The 18,318-nt window shown below is 42.6% G+C and overlaps 1 protein-coding gene across 3 annotated transcripts in view; it reads right to left on the minus strand.

Moving 5' to 3' along the window:
• The window catches only part of gnao1a (guanine nucleotide binding protein (G protein), alpha activating activity polypeptide O, a), an 86,896-nt gene that overhangs the window by 56,117 nt on the left and 12,461 nt on the right, over positions 1-18,318 (minus strand). For all 3 annotated transcript variants that reach the window (XM_068722651.1, XM_068722648.1, XM_068722650.1), the window contains exon 3: positions 12,746-12,887. In XM_068722651.1, the coding sequence (XP_068578752.1) occupies positions 12,746-12,887 (142 nt within the window). The remainder of the gene's footprint in view (positions 1-12,745; positions 12,888-18,318) is intronic.

An 18,318-nucleotide genomic window follows, 5' to 3' on the forward strand; every position in this document is an offset into this window, starting at 1 on the left:
GCATGCTGACGTTAGCATGTTGCTCAAAGCATGGCCTTCATTACAGCAACACAGAGCTGCTAGCAGGTCTGTAGAATCATCTTGTTCAACATTTCTTTGCGTGATGCTTCACTAAGCGATTTATCAGTGTTGTGCTTTTGAAGCTTCTCACACTGATTACGGCCCTGACAACACTCATTCTTTGCGTGATGTGTTGCTACGTCTTCTTAAGCCAGGCTACATAACTAATTACTGTGAATAAAGGTGTAGTTGTACATTCTGTAAGTTTATATTGGCTAGAATTGGACCATAGTGATAATGACCATCACATCAGCCCACCCTTAAATCCGTCCATATATCCCGGTGTCTATTTTCAGCCACGGTTAATTACCGAGCCGGCAGACTGAGACCTCCCCCGGCCTTCTTCAATATATGGTTCATAGTATACTTTTCTAGCAGAGCTCAAAGCGGTGCTGCCATAGTTTAATTACATTAGTGTTTATTTTAAGACAGGTATAATTAACAGGCTAACTACGTTTTCAACAGTACAGTGCTATTCAAGCGATACTGGTAGGGCACACTCGAGTCCAGTCCATGGTAAAATCTCAATGGCAGGACACTTTTGACTTAGTAAGCTTACCCACCATGTCAAAACTAGCATCCGTGTTACAATTAATAAAAAAAAAGAATAAATTCTCTCCCATATTATATTGGTTACTTCATGGCGTATCAGTATGTGTATCACTTCTAACCCATTATATCCTCTTACATTGTTTAAGGAAACATTGTTTTCAATATTATACATATAATATATATATATTATAGGTAACAAATATTTGGGCCACCCTCACTAAACCTGATTCTTACAAGCTCCGAAAACCATAGTGTGGAAAATACTGACCAACCAGTTAACGATGGGAGGAAGAAGATTTACACTTCTGAGGCTTTGTATGACAGAGATGATATATGAATCTTATAGGCAGGTGTCTATTTTTAGCCTGGCCTAATTAGCTGCACCAGCAGTTGGCTGCCAGATTGAACGCAGAAGAGAGAAGCACAACAATTTTGAAAGAATGTCAGCATGCAGTATAAAAGTCTAAGTTGCGTGACATCTACTGCTGTATTTACTTAAACTCTCAAACCAGAGTTGGTGATTGTTGGATAGAAGAAAAGACTAACAAAGACGGTTTCGATGCATTTTATTTTGTTTCTATCGAGTTTGAACTAAGAGTGTTTTAATCGGCGAGGTAGAAAACGAATGTCTGACTGGAGTCTGGTGACTTTGAGGAGAGCTTATTAATTGGTTGTTTTGTACATTAACTAATTATTGTGTTATTAGTGGGAGGGTTGTTTTGTCCAGTGGGAGAGGGGCTTAATAGGCTGCATCGACAGTTATGTTATGTAGGGCAACACATAACAAAATTAGAAAGTAGGATTTATATAACCAAAGAAGAAGAAGAAAATGTGATCGTCTGTTGTCGGATAACCCAGCAAATGAGCATCTGACTTATCCAGGGTATTACAAAAATCGTATAAATCCACTGTAAGCAATATTATTTTGCATCAGTGCCCTCAGTTGGGTAACTAAAGCTAGTAAAGTGATACCTTGGTATGACAAAGCTCTTTCACCTCACAGTGTATATCATCCCATTGCTCCTCCAAGGGTACGTCTGTTTGCAAACAGCATATACTGTAAACAGTACTGTAGCATATCCTGTATCTGTGGTCTGAACTGACACAGCAATTGATGACATTTGGCCGTTCTGCAGAGGCATGGAAATGTGTTGACATTATCGCAGGGCGCTTCATCAACCTGATCCATTCCACACACACACACACACACACACACACACACACACACACACACACGTATGTATGGCATAGTGGTGTGCCTATGTGCTAAACCCCTAAAGACCATCTCCAGGGCTCTCTGCCTCTTTCTGTGCTGCTTTTCACTCCGCAATCTATCCATCATGTTTCACGAGAATATTTTATCTCTCTCCCTCCCCCTGGGAGTACTGTCCATGCTCTGCCTCTCTCAGCACCTGGGAACCGAGTCCCTGAGGTAACTTACACACAGCCCTTGAGAGAACTGGACTACTGGGCACTTACACACAAATGCCAGTTGCCTTCATGAGTGACTGATCACAAGCCTATATCTAAGTGTCACTGAAACTATTCTACTCTGTTCTGACGGTAAAGGGATCTTAGAGAGGAACAGCAGCCTCATGCACAAAGAGATACATTTCTACACGCGTTTTATTAACACTATTTTCTCTCTTCCAAAGAGTGGCTTTAAACGTTAATCACACTACACCTGGCAGTCATTTTCTTCTTTTGCCCTTTTTGTAGAAACAAGTCATATTCTCAGCTGTTTCTTGCCGTCTTAATTTTCCCTCAAATCACATTTCAGGTTTCAGAAAGCCACTGAATCTGTGTGTGTGTTTGTGAGAGGCTTTGCTCTGAAGGCCGTGCTTAGCAATCCAGCACTGATGATTGGCGGCCCTGGTAACTGGGGGCGACAGGGGCAAGGCATCATGGTCCTGTTTGTAGCGCCGTGGTGTTGTCGCGTGGCGAGACAGGTCCATGTGCCTGTCAAATGATGCTGGCAGCACCGGTCTGGCAAACACAGTGAGAAGGTAAGCGAGAGAGAGGCTGTGAGGTAAGTGTGTGTGTGTGTGTGTGTGTGTGTGTGTGTGTGTGTGTGTGTGTGTGTGTGTCTTTAGAGAGCTGCAGGGTGATTCGAGGAGCTCTGGTAGAGAACTAGTGTGTGTATGTTGCCTCCCCTACAGGCCCTACACTGAGCCTTTCTGATGTTATGCACTCTGACGTGTTTTGCAGGCTTTTCTCTAAAAAGCCCTGTTGGTTCACAGACGCACAAACAGGGAAGACAAGAGGGCAATGGAATAAGAGGCTGTAGCTAAGTGGAGTCAAAAACACACTGAGTGGGTCGCAGTCATACAGTATGTCCATCAGCCCACCCCCCCCCTAATGTGTTTCTCAGAACTAATCTAATAATAGCATAATAGCAGCAATTATGTCTTAAACACAACTTCATACTCTTTTTTTTTTAAACTCACCACTCACCGTTTGATAGCGTCTCACATGTAGCCTCAACGCCCTGTGACAAATTCAATGACATCGTCTCTTATAAGCATGCGATGTGTAGAGCTGATTAGTGGATTATTAGAATAGCCAGTTGACAGAGAGGTTTTTCAGTCATTTTTTAAGCAAGAAAGGCACATAAATTGTGATGCTTTTTGGTCAAATATGACAATAAACTGAACATCTTTGAATATCAGCCAGACTAGCAGCACCGTGAGGCTGTACCTTGACATGGTGGGGCTATGAGCTAAATGCTAACACCAACATGCTAACATGCTCAAAGTGAAAATGCTAACATGTTGATGCTAAGAAGATATGCTTTTGTCATGTTCACCATCTCAGTTTCGTATGCTAGCATGCTAATTACCACTCACCATGAATTCAATGGCAGGCTAATTGCAGTCAAGACATTTCACCAAAAAAAGAAAAAAAGGAAGAAAAAATGTCAAATTGAAGATAATCAGTAGATTAACAAAAAAAAACAAAAAACATTAATTTCTGCCCTGATAGTGTGTCCAAAACAAAGTGATGTCAACCAAGTGATCCACAGGTCACCCAACCAAACATTTTGATGACACACACACACTCTTGGGGAAATGTACAATGCTTGTTTCCTCCTCACTAAGTATCACCGTGATGTTACTGAGTCAGGCATCCATCCATTTTCTAAACCGCTTAGCCTGTTCAAGGTCGCAGGGAGCTGGAGCCAATCCCAGTAGGCATTGGTTGCCAGTCTATCACGGGGGCTGCCACACACACACACACACACACTCATGCTCACATTCACACCTACAGGCAATTTAGAGCAGCCACCAAACCTGCACGTCTCTGGACTGTGGGAGAGCAAGGACAGCATGCCAACTGTACACAGAAGGGTCCCAGCTGACAGAGAAACAAGCTACTGAACCGAGCCATGATGCTTGAGTGCAGCCAACAGTGGAACACTGTCACTGTACTGGGCAGCTTCCAGCATCAAAGTGCAACTGAGTATTCGTGGGAGATCTCTTCTTCTATGAATACGGAAAAAGTGTGTGGCAACTGTACATCTGCAGTATAAATAATAGAAGATGCAAAGTAATATCTAAAGAAAAAAAAATAAAAAATAAATAACCTGTAACACACATGGAAACAAAGACAAAGAAAGAAAACGCAAACTCCCCAAATCTCAGGTATAGGATCATGGTCCTTCCTGTTGCTAGGATACAGTGTATGTCTCTGCTGTGACAATCTCACTTTCGTGAGGCAGTCTCTCTCTCTCTCTCTCTCTCTCTCTCTCTCTCTCTCTCTCTCTCTCTCTCTCTCTCTCTCTCTCTCTCTCTCTCTCATCCACATACAGCTGGCCTAAAATGTACACAGTGTGCCCGTTTGTGTGTTAATTAGCCAGCTGCAGTAACCCACAGACTAATGACCTCACATCACTGAGGGGTGGGATTAAAGATTGAATGTCTTGATGAATTGATCGAAGCTGCCAATCAGGTGCCTTACACGGAGCTTATCTTATTGATCTATTGGATTTGACTGGATGAACAGAATGGAGCGGTGAGTGTAAACCTAATGGAGAAGGCTCCTGTAACAGGATTAGACTAGAGAGAGCGTGAAGAGAGAGAGAGAGATGAGAAAGAAAAAAGGAGAGAGGAGGGTGATTGAGAAGGAGAAGGAAGGACCGGGGGGGAAAAGGTGAAACGATGATATGAGGAAGGAAGTGATGAGGAGAGACAGGCAGTGAGGAAAGAAAATTTAAAAAAAAAAGCAGAAGAGAGGACTAAAGGAGGGAGGACGCGAGGAGGGGAGAGACAAAGGGAGGATGTTGTAAATAACAAAAGAGAAGGAGGGGAGGGAGGAGAGAGGGAACACAAATCAAAGGCAGCTCAGCACTACAGGAAGGTGGCGGACTGACACACACTTCAAACACACACACACTCTCTTCTCAACTACACTCAGAAACACAAACAGTTCAAACATCTGAACGTGAGTGTGTGTAGTGGAGGCTCTGTCCATACAATGACCTTCTTAACCTGGTTGGAAGGGATCTATAACGGCACTCACACACAAGCCGATTCAAAGCATCATATTCTGATCAATAACCTTGTGTGTGTGTGTGTGTGTGTGTGTGTGTGTCACACACACTCTTGCATATTGACACTATGAACCCACATGTTAAGGCCTTTAACCTTTTCGTTAATGCCGGGGATAATCCATATCCTGATTGTTCCTTGGTATAATAAAGTGTGCTAATATTAGCTTTCAGAAATTTAAGTCAGTATAACGGAAAACAGGCGTCCCTTATCATATTAATAAGCACTTGTCAAACTGTGTGTTTATTACTGTACAAAGAAATGGGGCAAAAATGTTTTTCAGGTCACAACAGAGCAGCAAATTAGGAGGAACAACCGGCTCTGAGAGTATTTTTAACGAAATTCATTTTATTGCTTCATTGTTTGTACTTTTGCTTTAAACAACATTACTTGCCTTCTGGGTAATTCAACAAAAACTATATTGGTCTATATTGGTTTGGTATTGAAAATAATCTTTTTCCATCAATCCGATTAATCTCATCTGCAAACACAAGGTAGCCAAAATTGAGTTGAATTGAATAAAAGCAATTTCAAGGTTAACCTGGTACAAATCTCAGGAAAAGGCCGAAATAAAGCTGTAACTAACAATTATTTTCAAAATTGATTAATCTAGAAATGTTTTCTTAATCACTCAATCGTTAAGTCTATAACATTGCAGAAAATCTGTTTAAAATGTGCATCACAAGTCAATAAACGTCTTAAATGATTCATTGATTCACATTATTTTGCTGACAATCGATTAATCACCTAATTGTTGCAGCTCTACAGCAAAACCAACAAAGCATTAGTCAGTTCTATCCGGCATGCCCAGCCTCTCTGTGGCTCCCCAAAGACCATTGATTCCCATTAAATAAATGAATCTTTAAAAAGCAGAAATGTAGACTTTCAATTTTTTAAAAGGCTAAACTAGGTTTAAGGTTAATTTACAGTCATTGTACAACACAGGGTCGAGAAGAAAAACAAAAACAGAAAAAAAATAACAGTAGTACATTCCTGTAGTGCATTTTATAAATGTGCATCCGGGGGAAAGAAAACAGCGTTTATCAAATAGGAGAAACTAATGCATTCGGAGGGGACTATTTTAAATTGTGTATACAAATGTGTTAATTATGGAAGCAGGTCAGTGTATGTGGGATTAAGTTCAAATAAATGACAGTGCCCGTGTTCATTGTTTGAAAGTCACCTAGTGCAATAGAGCTTCATGGCACAGAGAAATAAGATTCATTTTCATGGGATACATAATATCTCCAGCAGTGGTCTTTGGGTCTAAATGCCGTTGCTAAATGTTTATGTTTTGTATAATCAGTGCATTGGCTAAAAGTACTTCTGTAACATTTCAAACAAAAGAAAACGGTTCTTGAAGGGTTCCATGGCGTGCTTGTTAAAAAGTGTGGATACACACTTCAAAAGCCAACATAAGTAAAGTAGAGTGTACAGGAGGTACCTGGCGTACTTACCTCCACCTTAAACTACACTTAAGTGTGCCCATGTGCAGGTTCTTTCATTCTTTAATGAGCAGAGGGAACATTGTCATCAGAGGGGCGTTGTTCACATACCCACATATTAAAACTAACACACACTCGAACTAACCCATGAGGATAACTAGCTGGTTTCCACAACAACAGGCAGCAACCTGTCTGCTGGTTTCCTCTCTTTCTCTCTCTCGCTCCATCTACCCCTTCATCTCATCCCTCTGTTCTTTCCATCTCCCTCTCGTCTTCCCCCCCCTCCGTCGCCTTCAAGAGTCCATCGAGACACAAAGTGTTTTTCTGATGTCAGTCATGTGTGTGTGTGTGTGTGTGTGTGTGTGTCCCTGCTGCAGTAGGATACCAGCTGCGTCTTTAATTTCCTTCTCTTCGTTTCAAAAGTGTGTATTAGACGCCACGAAAACAACTGTAATAATGAGGAAGGACAGGAAGCAGATGGATCACACCGCCTACAATGCGGTTGACGCGTATGCTGTTTCTTGTCTGTCTGCATGAAAAAATGATAGGACTTGCTTCAGAACAGGAAATGTATACTTTTTAAGATGTGCAAAATGTTAATTAATCTCTTGAACTGGAGTTGATCTCCATCTAAAGCTTCTGCTATTAGTAGAGTACGTCACATTTTTTATTTCCTAGAATGACGAAGTCATGACTCGCACCACTCTGCTTCTGATTGGCTGTTACTCGTTGCCTCTGTTGGTTGGGTTGTTCAGGATTAGGCACAAGTAGTGACATTGGTTAAGAATACAGTATGCGTGTGTGTGTGTGTGTGTGTGTGTGTGTGTGTGTGTGTGTGTGTGTGTGTGTGTGTGTGTCTACCACTGGCACCATCAGCCTCTGACTTTATTTGACTCTACAAGCCGGTCTAGCAGCGCTGAACAAACAAATGTCGAGCACACATAATGTGCGGCTGGTGAATTTTCACCCTCAGAATTGTGCGGACGCATTGAAGCAATTAGTGTATAGAAAATGGAGCCTGAGGCCTAAGCATCAGTAACGTACACACTGGCGCACACTCAGAAGGAAAAACAAAGGAATAAATCTATGCCATTGCTGTAGGCTCGCTTTTAAAGGGAAGCTATTCAGAGTCGCTACTTCTGATCACAGTTCTGAATAACCGGTACAGTCGAGGTGAAAGAAAGCCTTTCAAGATGATGTCTACATCAGCAGTAGTGTTGCACAGCATGACGTAGGGCTATGCAATATATCGATATTATATCAACATCGTCATATCAGACTTCATCTCATCTAAGATTTTGGATATCGTAATATTGTAATATGGCATAAGTGTTGTCATTTCCATAAAGTGACTGACACCTTTCAACACAACAGACATCGCCTCATCAGGCCTCAAACATTATGTTTTATCACCAAGAATCTACCAAAACAGTATATTTGAAAAATGTACGACACACTTTTGAACACAAAACACAAGGATTGCATTGGTGTATCATAACTATTGACTGTCGGATACCTTTTAAAACAAAACACGAGGCATTTGTGTGTACAGGCGCAGGCTGCTGGCTCAAAGCCCTGTGACATTATCTACCAGCTATTTCTTTAAAAGCAAAACCGTACAAATGCCTTTGTGGTCTATGAGAAACTTTATAGGCTACAATATGAAAATAACTCCCCCTCCTGTCACCGGTGTGAATTCAGACGCGCGGTGCATTGTTTATGTTTCCATTACGTAATAATGAATCGATAAAGCAAACGGACGGAGCTGAAATACGGCACTTATAAGTTGCTCCTCTACCAATATGAAGGTGATGCAATAAGAACACTGGGGCTCTAATGTCCGAACCAAACTCTTTATTGCTCCCACCTTGTCAGCGGCAGCACATTACGGCTTCACGTATTTCCGTTCTTACCTTTCGCAATAAAAAGGCCTAGACATATACACTGCATGCATCACTACTTATGAGAGGGCACTTAAATTCACTCAGAGCATTCTGCTAAGAGGCAGCTCAACTAAATGGCTTACAATGCTGCTCATACGTATCGGGTCGGAGAATGGTTGTGGTCCGAAAAAGAAAAGAAAAAAACAAATACTGCATTTAGTTTTCATTAGGATCATGGAGGTTTAACAGCTATTCAAAATGTCAGTGGCAGCAGCTTCTTCTTTGGACCCGAGTGAAAACTACTTGCAGATTCATACAGCAGTGACAAGGCGTCTATTTACAGCATCATTGTGTGAGTGCATGTGTTGTGTGTGCGTGTGCGTGTGCGTGCGTGCGTGCGTGCGTGCGTGCGTGCGTGTGTGTGTGCGTGTGTCACAGCGCCCTTGGACATGCGCTTGCGGAATGTGTTGAGAGCAAGGCAAAACACCGAGTTGCCACAGCAACTAGCCAAGACCACAAAAACAGATGCGCGGGGGGGGGGGGGGGGGGGGGGGGGGGTTTATCAGAAAACGGGGTGAGAAAAAGCTCCGGGAAAAAAAATTCGTAGTGCAGGTGGAGATGTATTTTTGTGACTTATACACTGTACTTTAAGAATGAAAGACGAGGGAGAGTAGAGGTATTACATTGAACATCAGGTTTTATACATATATATATATATATATATATATATATATTTTAGGATGAATGAGAGAGCTATACTCCTCATCCTTTATAGATGTGAGAAGAACGTCTTGAAGTCCTCTGGTTACTTTGAGGGGAAGTCCGATGCAGAGTGTAGTTTATACACAGCGTAGTCTGGTCTCTCGATCTGTTTCTTGTCCACTGTCACATTCTCTCCATTCTCTCTTAAATAATCTCCTTTCCTTCCTCTTTCCCTCTCATGCTTTTTAGCTTTCATATAAACTACAATATATCTCTCTTCAACACTCTCTTTTTATTTTCCTCTGACATCTTTCTGTCATCCTTCAGCCTTACGCTTGGTCTTGAAACACATTTTGATACTTTTCTGCAGTTAATCGTAACTCATATTCATATTTCCAGTTTTAGTTTTACGTTGGTACACACTGACAGTAACTTCATCGCCACACACACACACACACACACACAACATGTCGTCGGTGTGTGAAGAAGACACAAAAGTTCAGAATTTGTCACAACTGCAACTCCGAGCTGAGGAGGATCAGCCTTATGTTTGAATTCAAAGTGGCCGGCTTGTCTGCTGACAGCATGGCGCTAAACAGCGTACATTAACAGCGTAGATTTGACTCTGGTGCTTTTAACCTCTATAAAAGCACCACAATCAACACAAAAGCAAAACATTATTAGAACAGCTATTGCCAAGATTGCTTTTAATCAAAGCAAGTATTTCATTAAAAATAAAATCATTCATCTCCTAATCATAGATGACAACAACAACGTAAAAAGGAAAACATTTAGATTTGACAGTTTACCCTGACTAAAGGATGGTTGAAAGGATTTCATGGGACGGTGGTAAAAAAGTTAGCACGGAGGAGGAGGAGGAAGTTTTCTTTGCACACACACACACACACACACATACACACACACACACACACACACACACACACACACACACACTGCCCTTTTCCCCTTAATGAGTCTATGGCAACAATAAGACCTTCCTTTCACCTCGGACCAGACATGCAATACCAAGATATAAAACACACACACACACACACACACACACACACACACACACACAGATATCATATCCTAATCAATAGGTGTATTGTTATTTCAGCCCTGTATTTTGCATATCAATAGCTCCATTGTGATTAAAAATATACTGTACCTTTGGATAAGGTTATGGCAAGTGGCAAATGGCACATGTCTGTGTGCGTGTGTGAGCGTGTGTGAGCGTGTGTGTGTGTGTGTGTGTGTGTGTGTGTGTGTGTGTGTGTGTGTGTGCGCGCTCGCATGTGTGGGAGAAAGAGAGAGAAGAAAGACAGAAAAAGAGAAATTCTAAGCATTTTTTACTCAGGGTTAGAGGCCAGTTTGGACCAGAGTCATCTAATTAAGTCAACACTGTATTGACAGAAGCAATATTAGACATTATTATCCTCACCATTATTACGCCATTAATCCTCACTACCATCAACAACAACACATCATTGTCAACAGCGTCACTACGAACAGCATACAGCAGACCTGAATGCATGTAGGTATGGCAGCTTTTATGGGAGCTTTCCATGTGTCATGTGGCGGCGGTCATGTGGTGGTGGAACGCTCTGGTATCCAACACTTGTCCCAACAGCATTGCATTTAAGGCCCAATGTATGGGCTTGTATGTGGTGTACTGCATACATGTAATTACAGAGGTCAGGTACGGATTGTACTTGAATGCACCATTCCAGTCCTCAGTCGATCTGCAGTTTTTTTTTTACCACTGCTATCCATTTGGAGCTCGCTCCATACTCCACATTGAAAACAGGGTACAAAAGGAACAGCTAATTCAAATCTTGACATCTCTAATGGCTTGAATCATGAGAAATGTTGGCCATAAAACCGAGACACGGGCCAGGGGAGGTTGGAATAATGCAGCCCTGCGTCTTCACGATCCTTATATCTCTAATTAACCTCCTTCCATTGCACTGTATTGGGAGAGAACTGATGCTCTTCCGTGGATTAGACTCATAATCCTCAATTAGCGTATCATACTGTATACTGTACTTGTATGCTGTAGGATTTAGGGGACTCAGAAGCAGGACTAACTTAGATTGGCATGATCCTTCATTGGCACGAGCATGACGGGGTTAGATGGCAGCTTTTCCCATTAGGCCCCAAATCAGTGCTGGTGTAGACAGTTATTAATATGTAAGAAAACAGAGTGATGACAAGCTGACACTCAGTAACAGAGTGTCAGCTCTCTCCCTCCTTGGGTCGTCACACCCAAGGAGGTAGAAATGATTTTCAACATCATAAGGAGCTTAGAAATATGACTTTGTTTGTGTTTCTGTCTGATTCTGTTTCCTCTTCAGAATTAAAAAGATATTGTTGTCATAGTTGCATTTATTCTACTATCCCAACCTAGACTGCTGCAAACAATCAATATGTTGCCGTTACTGCTGTGGATTGAAGTTTGTGCCTGAGAAATGATGGTAAGCACTTGTTAAGGATGATATACCCCCCCCCCCCAAAAAAAAAAGCACACTGGTGAGGTTTCACCTCAGCTCACCCACCTCCAGCTGAGAGCTTAACATGCGCTATACGCTGCTGAGACAGGCGCAGCTGCACACCGCTGAATAGACATGTTCAACCAGAGCAGGCGGTATACTTTGCATCTGCACAGGAAGGTGTGCGCTAACACACCTCTGCCAGAGTCCTTGGATCATGTGCTGCTTGTGAGCCTTTGGCAAAGTCACTGGGAGTGTGTGACATCCGCATTCCTCTACTGCAGCTCCGGAAGGACCGTTGCATTTGGATTTGGTTTATTATCTATCAAGTCACTGAAATAACTAAAAAAAGAAAAGTCAGTCCTACTCGTAACTTTTGATGCATAAATAACAGTCCTTAGATTTATTATCAGTGTGGGTAGAACATGCTAATGTCTGCAGCTCTCCAAAACAACGTGCTGTAACACCAGCTTTATGAAGCAACAACACTCTCTCTCTCTACGGTACATTGCATGGTTAATGTGCACAAAGTCACTGCGGACAGGGTCGCCCTAACGTGCACAGTAACAACAGTCTTGTCTATGACTCACTACAATTATATGGAGCCAATAAAAAAAAATACTGTGATGTATGTCTATACAGAGGTGTGTTTTATTTCTTCTGAGAGGTCGAAGCAAGGACCTGAAGCTGGCAGAGATCGGTGTCTCGCTCAGAGGTACTGTATCGGTTCTGATATAAGAGCTGGACTCCTGGTGCTTTGGTTGAAAGACAGTCGCTCTACGTAAGGCACACGGTGCCCTCTCCCTGAACTACATCAGCCCTTATGGCATTCTTCCAGTGGCTACTTGCTGCATGCAGGACTGGAAGCTCAGCATTTGGAGAATTACATCGGTGGTTCACGTAGGATGATATTTCCATCTGGTTTCTGTGCTACATTTCAGTGTGACTGTATGCCGTAATACACTGCGCACATCTGGTGACAGTATTTGAAAAATGAAGTGTAAATATCGCTGTGTGTGTGTGTGTGTGTGTGTGTGTGTGTGTGACCGTGGGGGACGAGTGCTGACCTTCCGTTCTTTGTCTCCGTATTCCAGCCCCAGTGTATCCATGGCACGGACGATGGCAGCCAGAGATTGGATGGTGTTGCTGTAAACGACAGGCTTGTACTGCTTTACGTCGTCGCCAGAGAAACCGTCCTCGTGGATGATCCTGAACACACACAAATACATACGCGTCAGTCAATGGGTCAGTTAGGTTTGGCATTGTGCTTTTGAGCGCAGAGATAGGAACAGCAGCAGCTTCCAAACTTCTTATAGAGACATACTGTAGACAGGAAACAAGACAACACAGACAAAGAGAGCGTGCGTATGTATAGCCAGGTGTTTCAGTATGCTGGTCCTTCCTGTCATCAACGGTTACATAAGTCGACAGATTAGGGATGTAGCGCTACACAGAAGTCGCCGTTTGGTTACAGCCCGATTACAGATACATAAGCCACAAAAAGGCAGGGTGATAAGTTATTCAAATGAGATCATGGGGACATCGGAGGTGTTCTTGGGATAATACGGTCAGGTAAATAAAGGAGGGAGAAGGTTTCAGAAGAATGGGGGCAAGGGGTTAGAGAGAAGCAGGTTGAAGGAGGGTTACAACCAAAACACAAAAGACAGAGAGGGCAGACCAGGGGGGGGGGGGGGGGGGGGGGGGGGTCCATAACCAGTAGGCGAAGCTGACATTTAGGCACACAGTGCAAGCAGCAGCCCATCCTGCTGTTTTAAATGTCATGCACACAAGGACACACCGACAGACAGACTCAAAAGGCGGTTAGACAGTTACCCGGGAGGACAGACCGGCAGGAGGAGAGTACAGATGGACGAATCAGACAAAGTCAAACAAGGGAGTTGACAGAGCGACGGGCAGCAAGAACAACAGACAGGACAACAGAACAAAAAAAACAGCTGACTGATACAGACAGACGGATACAGGTTGGGGCAACATTTTGAGGCAATGGAGACTGACAACATCCCCACACATACATTAACCCGAGTGAACAGGATCCCTGCTCAGAAAGGACTGAGGATGGAACCTGGCACCTTCTTGAAACACATCTTCCAACATCTCTATGAACTCACAGTGCCTTTGTCTCGTCCTACGGTTTTACCTGCCTGCCTACTGCATGCTACACACTCAGTCATTTGACTGCATCTTGAAACAAGCACGCTTTCGGACTCAATACAAATGAGGTAATGTCATAGCTTCTCGGTCGGTACATCCAGCCCTTTTTAACACACCACTCAGTCAAAGTGCCACGAATTTAAAATCCTTCAGAAACCCAATTCAACAAGAGCTGAAATACTCAAGTTAGGTACAAGTTCCTCAAAATTGTACTTAGGTACAGAAATTGAGTAGCCTGTATTTACTTAAACAGCCACTGTTAGTACAAGAGCACCAACATGTTTAGATCGTTTACAGTAGTGTTTATAGATCCAGCCTCTCATTTTTGTATAAAAATACAATCTTACATTTCCTCAGCATTGTGTGTTTTTATGTAGACAACAACTAGAGATGACTATAACAGAATAAAATGGAGAATATTTAGAATTTGGAACATCTTGTGCTTCAATTCCCCAACTGAACCAACCATCTAAAAGAAAGGTAAAATATTGAAAATATTCTAAATAACGCATACACTATATTGATTGTTATAGGTGGGTTATGTTTTTTTTTAGGTGGCTGCTGCAACAGGAAAAACATGCCGGTACTCCTGTGGGTTTCTCTAAACTGGGGGCGAGCGGTAATACAGTAATACACAGACTATGGATAAATACCTCAAACAACCCCACTTCAAAACCCCCAAACTATCCCGGTAAAGGAATTATTAACACATATATTAAAAGAACACCTGAAATGAAAGTATTTAAAGAAAACTGAAGTTAAAAAAAGCAAACACACACACTGCTCTGTCTTAAAAAAAATATCTAAGCAGTGTGTGTGTGTTGACATCTGACAAACCATACATTTGTATGCACATTCGTGTATGTGTGTGTGTGTGTGTGTGTGTGTGTGTGTGTGTGTGTGTGTGTGTGTGTGAGCATGTTTACGTTGTGTGAGTCAATGTATTTGTGGTCTGGAGGACAGCACAGTCCAGGGCAGTGTACGGTTTCAGATCAATCAGGCAGCCTGCCAGTCCTATATAAATACACCAGGCTCCTGTTCACGTCTGTGACTTTCACATAGAGCACAGATCTATACACTGCAGCTAGCGCTAAGGATGGCTGTTATTGGGGATGCAGCGAGTCCAAAAAATGAACAAACTTGGCCAATAGCCGATGTTTTGGTTATTTACATTTTTTGATTTTGATGTTATTTATTCCCGTTTTGTGCCAAGGAAACAAACATATTCTATGAAAAATTAAACAACCTCATTTCTTTTTTGAATTGCTTCAGAAACCTTTTTAGCTGCTATACAACTACTGAAGTCCTTAACGAGGAGAATGTTTCAGTGGGCTACTTGCATAGCCCAACAAAAACACTTTTTTTTCGTGAAACATAAATTAATATCACACGGCTGACTTTTTCTTGCACTGTTATTCGTGCACAAACCACACGTGACAGTGGCGTCTCATCCGAATCAGCAGCTGATTACTGTTGTCCGGGTCCAACGCAACATTTATCAGGTGCAAAATTGATGCGACGAAACAGATAGACAAGACTTGGGCCACTGCCACCTGCAAATGTCATCTTAAATGCCGATGTGCTTACGGCAGTCGACAAGGTGAATATCGGTCGCTGCCGATGTTCGGACCACTAATGGCTGCATCCCTACTTCTAATCTGTATGATGTGCACATCAGGTAATGTCTATGTCTATGGATGAATACACACTGTGTCACTGAATACAATCTAAATCTGTTAGTCCTTCGATAGCCTGGCTTTTAATCTTCCCTGTTGTCTCACACTCTGTCTTAATGACTTGTCAAGCAGACAATTTTTGTTTTTGCATTCTTCCCTCCGTCTCACCATCTCTCCTTGCATCAGGGGTGAAACGAGGACAAACTCCTAATTGGATGCTGCAGTGTCTGCGGAAACAGTGTGTTGAGCCGCAGATGCCAAGGAGATGAGTGACGTGTGTTTATCAGTTACACGAAACTCCAATCAATAAGAACCTAAAAAAAATGGAAGAAGAGACTTCTGATGATGTACCGGTGTCTCTATCCTTCCAACACGAGACGTACGATACATCAACCTGCTCTCATCATTTTACAACAAAAGGTGTTGTCCTGAAAAGATAAGCAATGGGAATTTGAATCTGTGAGATGTTTTGATGAATTGTTACCGTCTTCCTAGAAAGTGAACATTATTATCGTATTCACCCCGGGAGAGAGAGGAAGATAGAGTGACAGAAAAAAAAAAAGACAGGACAGTCACACAAAAACAGAGAACTCAGGTGAAAAAAGAAGGAAGTGTTGCAGCAAGTGTTAATAGAAGTGTATCAAGGACTTGTTTTTTTGTGTGTGTGTGTGTGTGTGTGTGTGTGTGTGTGTGTGTGTGTTGGACTGGCTGGCCTGCTGACGTGAGCTTTCATGCATGAGGACCTTTTCTCATTACCCACTCTCCAAGCCCTTCTGTCAGCAAAGAGAGAGAACACTGTGTGTGTCGGTGTGTATGTGTGTAATTTCCCGTAGCTTTGGCACAATCTGCACAGTGACCTGAAACGTAGTTTAGCTTCACACCGAGGCTGTCAGATGGACAGCAGGACAGACATATGGGCAATTTAACCGCGGTATCATTCCATGATATGGCGACCATTCTGGACATATACCGCAGCAGGTGTTGCAATATCAATAATCACATTAACATAATTGTCTTTTTTGTTTGTGTGTGTGAAACAAAGGCTACAATGTGTTTGATGTTGGATGTCAATTAAACTGTGAATGTCTCTTCCAATTCAACTCCACAAATATAAAACTAAACGTCTGTCTTTAGGTTTAAACCTCCATTTAAGATTCCCCGAGATCTTTCTGAAGGCGTCTCATAATCATCTGCAATCTGTTTTGAATTTTTCACGCTATGGGAAGCTCTTCCATTTCCGTTGTGCATTGCATTGTGGGGGAATGGTGTCTGTCAACAACACACTCATTACTTGGTCTGCAGTATTCATACTGTTGGGTTTGAGTATGTTTCATGTACTCAAAATGTGCTTAGAAATAATAGGATTCGGGACACACCTGTGCTTTGGATTTCCTGGTTCCAGAAACTAATAAAGACGGTGAAGCACTAGTCACACATAGAGGGTTTTCATCACTTTATTGGTCGTGGATATTGTTTTTCCCCCTTGGATGGTAAGGTAAAGTGAGGACACACTCTTACAATCACCTGACTTCATTCGGTCAAGCCTGCGTGGCTCCACCTGTCATCGTCGAGCGAAACACAACCACACTGAAGAGTGCAAAATAAGTTGATGAATGTATTTGTTTGTTTTAAACATAAAGGCTTGGAATGTCTGCACTGTGGGGGCAAACGATGTGCATCTCAGCTGATAATACCGTCAGCCTGAGAGCTAAAGCAGCCGCGGCGACTGACCAGCTTAAAGGCAATTAAGTAATGACAACCACTCTTCATCGCCGTCACCTCATGGGACCCGGTGTGAATCAGACCGAGCTGCAAAACCTCCCCTCAGGAGTCCATGTTTCTTTCTACGGTTCACGACAAAAGCATGTCCTTTGATGTGTGCCATTCTACAACAAAATTGCATTTCATAATTAAGATTTCTATTAAAAAACATTGAACTCAGTTCCTCTATAATGTGGAACCTTGTGGTTGAAGGTGACGCTGGCTCCTCCCATCAGAGCGTCAGACAGACAGTATGTGCAGCGTTTGGCTTTAGATTAGATAAAATGTAAATGCCACACCTGTAAGCGTCTAAGTGAATTACAAAACGCAGCCGTACAGGAGGCCCGTCTCTCTGACAACCGTAAACAAACAACTGCTAGATCCAAAAAAAACATCAACGATACTAAAAGAGAGGACCTTGTAGTCCGTGCAAGGCTTCTCTAGCTGTTTGTGCTTTGGACACAAACGTGACCAATCGCACATCATTGTGTCTAACATGACATGCCTGTCCCTCCCCTCTCTGTCTCCCATTATCCCCCCCCCACTCTCATATTTTTATCGTCACACCTACTCATGTGATCACACAAAAACACAAAGCCTACAAACCACAGGGCGCAATTAGGCATCTATTTCGGTTCCGCAATTGTTGCTAGCGAACAGTTTGTCCTGGCACAACACACACACACACACACACACACAGGACCATGTGTGATTGGTTCTTCATCGCTATGCTGTACATCAAGTCACTCACTTTGTGGTCTTTGTCAACAGAGCTCTTACTGTGACAAAGTGCACACTGACCAACTCCTGTCAACACTAACGGACGGAGTTACTTACGCAACGTACTCTCTGTGTGTGTGTGTGTGTGTGTGTGTGTGTGTGTGTGTGTGTGTGTTTACGGGAGTGTTAAGAGCAAAGAGTGAAGAGTGAAGGAGAAAGAGGGGATCAAAATGTGATGGGTGATAATGGGTGTGAGCGAGAGCATGAAAGAGGTGGGAGATAATCAGAAAAGGCTATAAATAGCCAAAGGG

The sequence above is a fragment of the Cebidichthys violaceus genome, unplaced genomic scaffold (assembly GCF_023349555.1).
Source record: "Cebidichthys violaceus isolate CVI_PGR_0920_01 unplaced genomic scaffold, fCebVio1.0.p SCAF_3, whole genome shotgun sequence".
Taxonomy (NCBI): Eukaryota; Metazoa; Chordata; class Actinopteri; order Perciformes; family Stichaeidae; genus Cebidichthys; species Cebidichthys violaceus.